The sequence below is a fragment of the Canis aureus genome, chromosome 23, assembly GCF_053574225.1.
Source record: "Canis aureus isolate CA01 chromosome 23, VMU_Caureus_v.1.0, whole genome shotgun sequence".
Classification (NCBI taxonomy): domain Eukaryota; kingdom Metazoa; phylum Chordata; class Mammalia; order Carnivora; family Canidae; genus Canis; species Canis aureus.
Window position 1 is genome coordinate 24,716,406 of NC_135633.1, and position 3,202 is coordinate 24,719,607.

The window sequence follows — 3,202 nt, forward strand, 5'->3', positions numbered from 1 at the left end:
TAGAGAAGAAATGGAAGCAGCTTTAGTAAAAGAAGTGGCCATTAGGTCACAAAATTTGTGGTTCAATTCCTCATTCATAGTCTACACGAAGAGTTCAACAAAATCTCAACTTCTTGTGCCAGTCTCAGTCAATATTCCTATTAAATTTCACCTAGATGGCAATAGCATTTTGAAAGCTTCTCTGCTTTCCTTCATTGTGAGATGAGTCTATGAGAATAGGAAGGTCAAATCTCTATCAGACAGGCTAAAGTTTGATCTGACCAGATCTGTGAAGAATGAAACCTCATTTTCCTTGCCATACTAAAGAATTACCAAACATGGAGGTTGCAGTTTTCCTACTTATGAAGTTTCCCCTTTGTCCCAATCCAGCATCCACTCAGTACTGAACTAGTAGGTAAGGAAGAAAGTATGCATCTACACTTTCTTTCTCTGGAACAGATTGAGCACATGATCACGAATCTGCTTGGTCTTGACACCATAGATGATGGGATTGATCATGGGCGGAAAAAGAAGATAGAAAATAGCAAGTAGTATGTGGACATGAGGGGCAGCCCGGCGAGCCACACGATGCATGACTGAGGAGATGACCACAGGTGTGTAGGTAGATAAGATGGCACCTATGTGAGACACACATGTCCCAAAGGCCTTGTAGCGGGCCTCTTGAGAGGCAAGCTGTAAAACTGCCCGAAGGATGAAGATGTAAGACAAGATAACAAACAGCAGGTCCAACACCACTATAAACATGGCCACAGCAATGCCATAGATATTGTTGAAGCGAGTATCCCCACAGGCCAGCCTCACCACAGCCATATGCTCACAGTAGCAGTGGGCAATCATGGTGCCTCGGCAGTAGTGGAAGCGTCTGAGCAGAAAGGGGAGTGGAGTCATTAATGTCACAGCCCGAGCCACAGCTGCCATGCCAATCTTGGTGATCAGGGGCCTAGTCAGGACTGTGGTGTAGTGCAATGGCTTGCAGATGGCCACATAGCGGTCAAAGGCCATGGCCAGCAGCACTGCTGACTCCATGATAGAGAAGGAGTGGAGAAAGAACATCTGGACCAGACAGCCATAGAAGCTGATCTCCCGATCTCTGAACCAAAAAATAGCCAGCATTTTGGGAAGTGTTGTAGAAGAGAGGACCAGGTCAATGGCTGCCAACATGGCCAGAAAGAAGTACATGGGCTCATGGAGGGCTGCATCAGCCTGAATAATGAAGAGAAGGGTGCAGTTGCCTAGCAGGGCCAGAGTATAGGCAAAGCAGAATGGAATGGAGATCCAGTTATGCAGGTGCTCCAGGCCTGGAATTCCTACCAGCAGGAAGGAAGCTGGATGGGTTGTGGTGATATTGAACACTGTCATGGTTTGTAGAAATTTTCCTTGTCCATTTTCACAGGGCCCCTTCACCTTCTATATATATCTTCTTAGGAGAATTAGCTTTTGTTCCCATTGCTAGACCTTAAAATCAGTTAGTAGTCTTCTTTGATATGATTAAGCATAATCCATATTATCCTCAAGGGACTTTGAAATCATGGAGTAGATAGAACATTAAACATCATTAGAACTGATATCACAAGACAACTTAGATAAAGGAATGGAGAAAAGGTAACGTTTTCTGTGTTCATGGTAACATCAGGAATATCCTAATAAAAGAAGTGAAAATGTTTACATTAATTCATTTCTTTAGAATATATTTAGGTACCATTCTACATGATAATTAAGCTAAGCTCACAATAACAAAAAACCATTTTCTGTCCTGAAATCTTAGGTTTCACATGTCTATATGTGAAAATAAAGCTTGTAATTTCTAATGCCTCTATTAACCACAAAATCTGTTTTCTGTAGCTCTACTCTATTGGATATGGTTACCACTAGCCACATGTGACTGTTTAAATTTGTTCCAAATTTTGTTTAAAATTATTCAATATCTCAGTCACAACACTTTTTAAGTGCTCAACAGCCACCATGACTAGTGATGACTATCATATTGGACTACTCAGATAAAATATTTCCATCGCTACAGAAAGCTCTACTGGAGAGAACTGCTCTGAAATATATCTTTCTGAGGGGGGGGGGCACTTATGGGATGAGCACTGGTGTTATTCTATATGTTGGCAAATTGAACACCAATAAAAAATAAATTTATAAATTAAAAAAAGAATATCCTTGATGAAAGACTAAAACTAACTGATTCTATTAAATCCAAAAAATATCCTTCAGGTCCTTTCCACATCAACAAATCTCTGCCCTGCCTCTAGTTTAGAAAATACGGAGCTGTATCTTTTGCTTCTCTATCCAAATTCATGTTAAAATCCCTGTTCATGTGTCTCTCCCTCCACTCATTTTTATCTTTCCCTCTAGATCATTTTTCTTTTTTCAAACCATTAAACATTGGAGTGCCCCAGTTTTTATGCAATCTTTTCTCTTACATCTAGGTAATGTGGGCTTTTTTAAGCATTGAGATAATACTTAAAACATGATGTGGGTATCACTGAACAAAGTAAGTTCTGAAAAAACTAGATCTCTTTTCAATCTAAGAAAAGAAATTCCAAAAACTTAATATGTCTAAGATATCATAGTTAATAGGCAGCTAAGTTTGAGTTTTAGCTTTTTCCAATTCCAGTATCCTAAATAACTAGGCTATATTGCGCCTATCTAAATGCCTAATAAGTAACGCACACTCAGCATATCCAAATTAAAAACTTATTTCTTCTCATGTGGTATGGAAGATTTTTAGAGCCTGAAGTTCTTGGATCAATTGACTTTTACTTATACTAATTGCATGACCTTGCACAAATCCCTTATCCCCAAGCCCTTGCTTCCCCCTCTACAAATGAGCAATAGCAATCCCCTTGTTTTATGTGAGGATCATAGCGGAGGATAATAAATAGGATTATGTATAAAACCCTTTTGTTCAATTAGCGTTTGCTGAGCCTTATTTGTTTAAGTATATATTTAAGTATATATTATATTTAAGTATATCCATATAAAGTATGTAGTTCCATAGAACTACACTTTAAAAAATTAATATTCTCCCTCCTTTGATCTTATATCCTCCCATTACTTCAAATCTCTGCCTCTCTTCATAGAAAACATATAGAAAATACTTAAATACGAATTCAACCTTCTTTCAAATATCATTTGGTAATCAAACATATTCTAGTCTGTATTCCATTCTCATTACTTTCCCGAAACTGCTCTCATG

At 38.6% G+C, this 3,202-nt stretch overlaps 1 protein-coding gene across 1 annotated transcript; it reads right to left on the bottom strand.

The window, feature by feature from the left end:
• Window positions 1-414: 414 nt before the first annotated feature.
• Window positions 415-1,359, bottom strand: LOC144295463 (olfactory receptor 52K1). Its single transcript, XM_077867861.1, has one exon. It carries the CDS (start codon window positions 1,357-1,359, stop codon window positions 415-417), a length of 945 nt encoding a protein of 314 aa, XP_077723987.1.
• Between the last annotated feature and the right edge of the window lie 1,843 nt (window positions 1,360-3,202).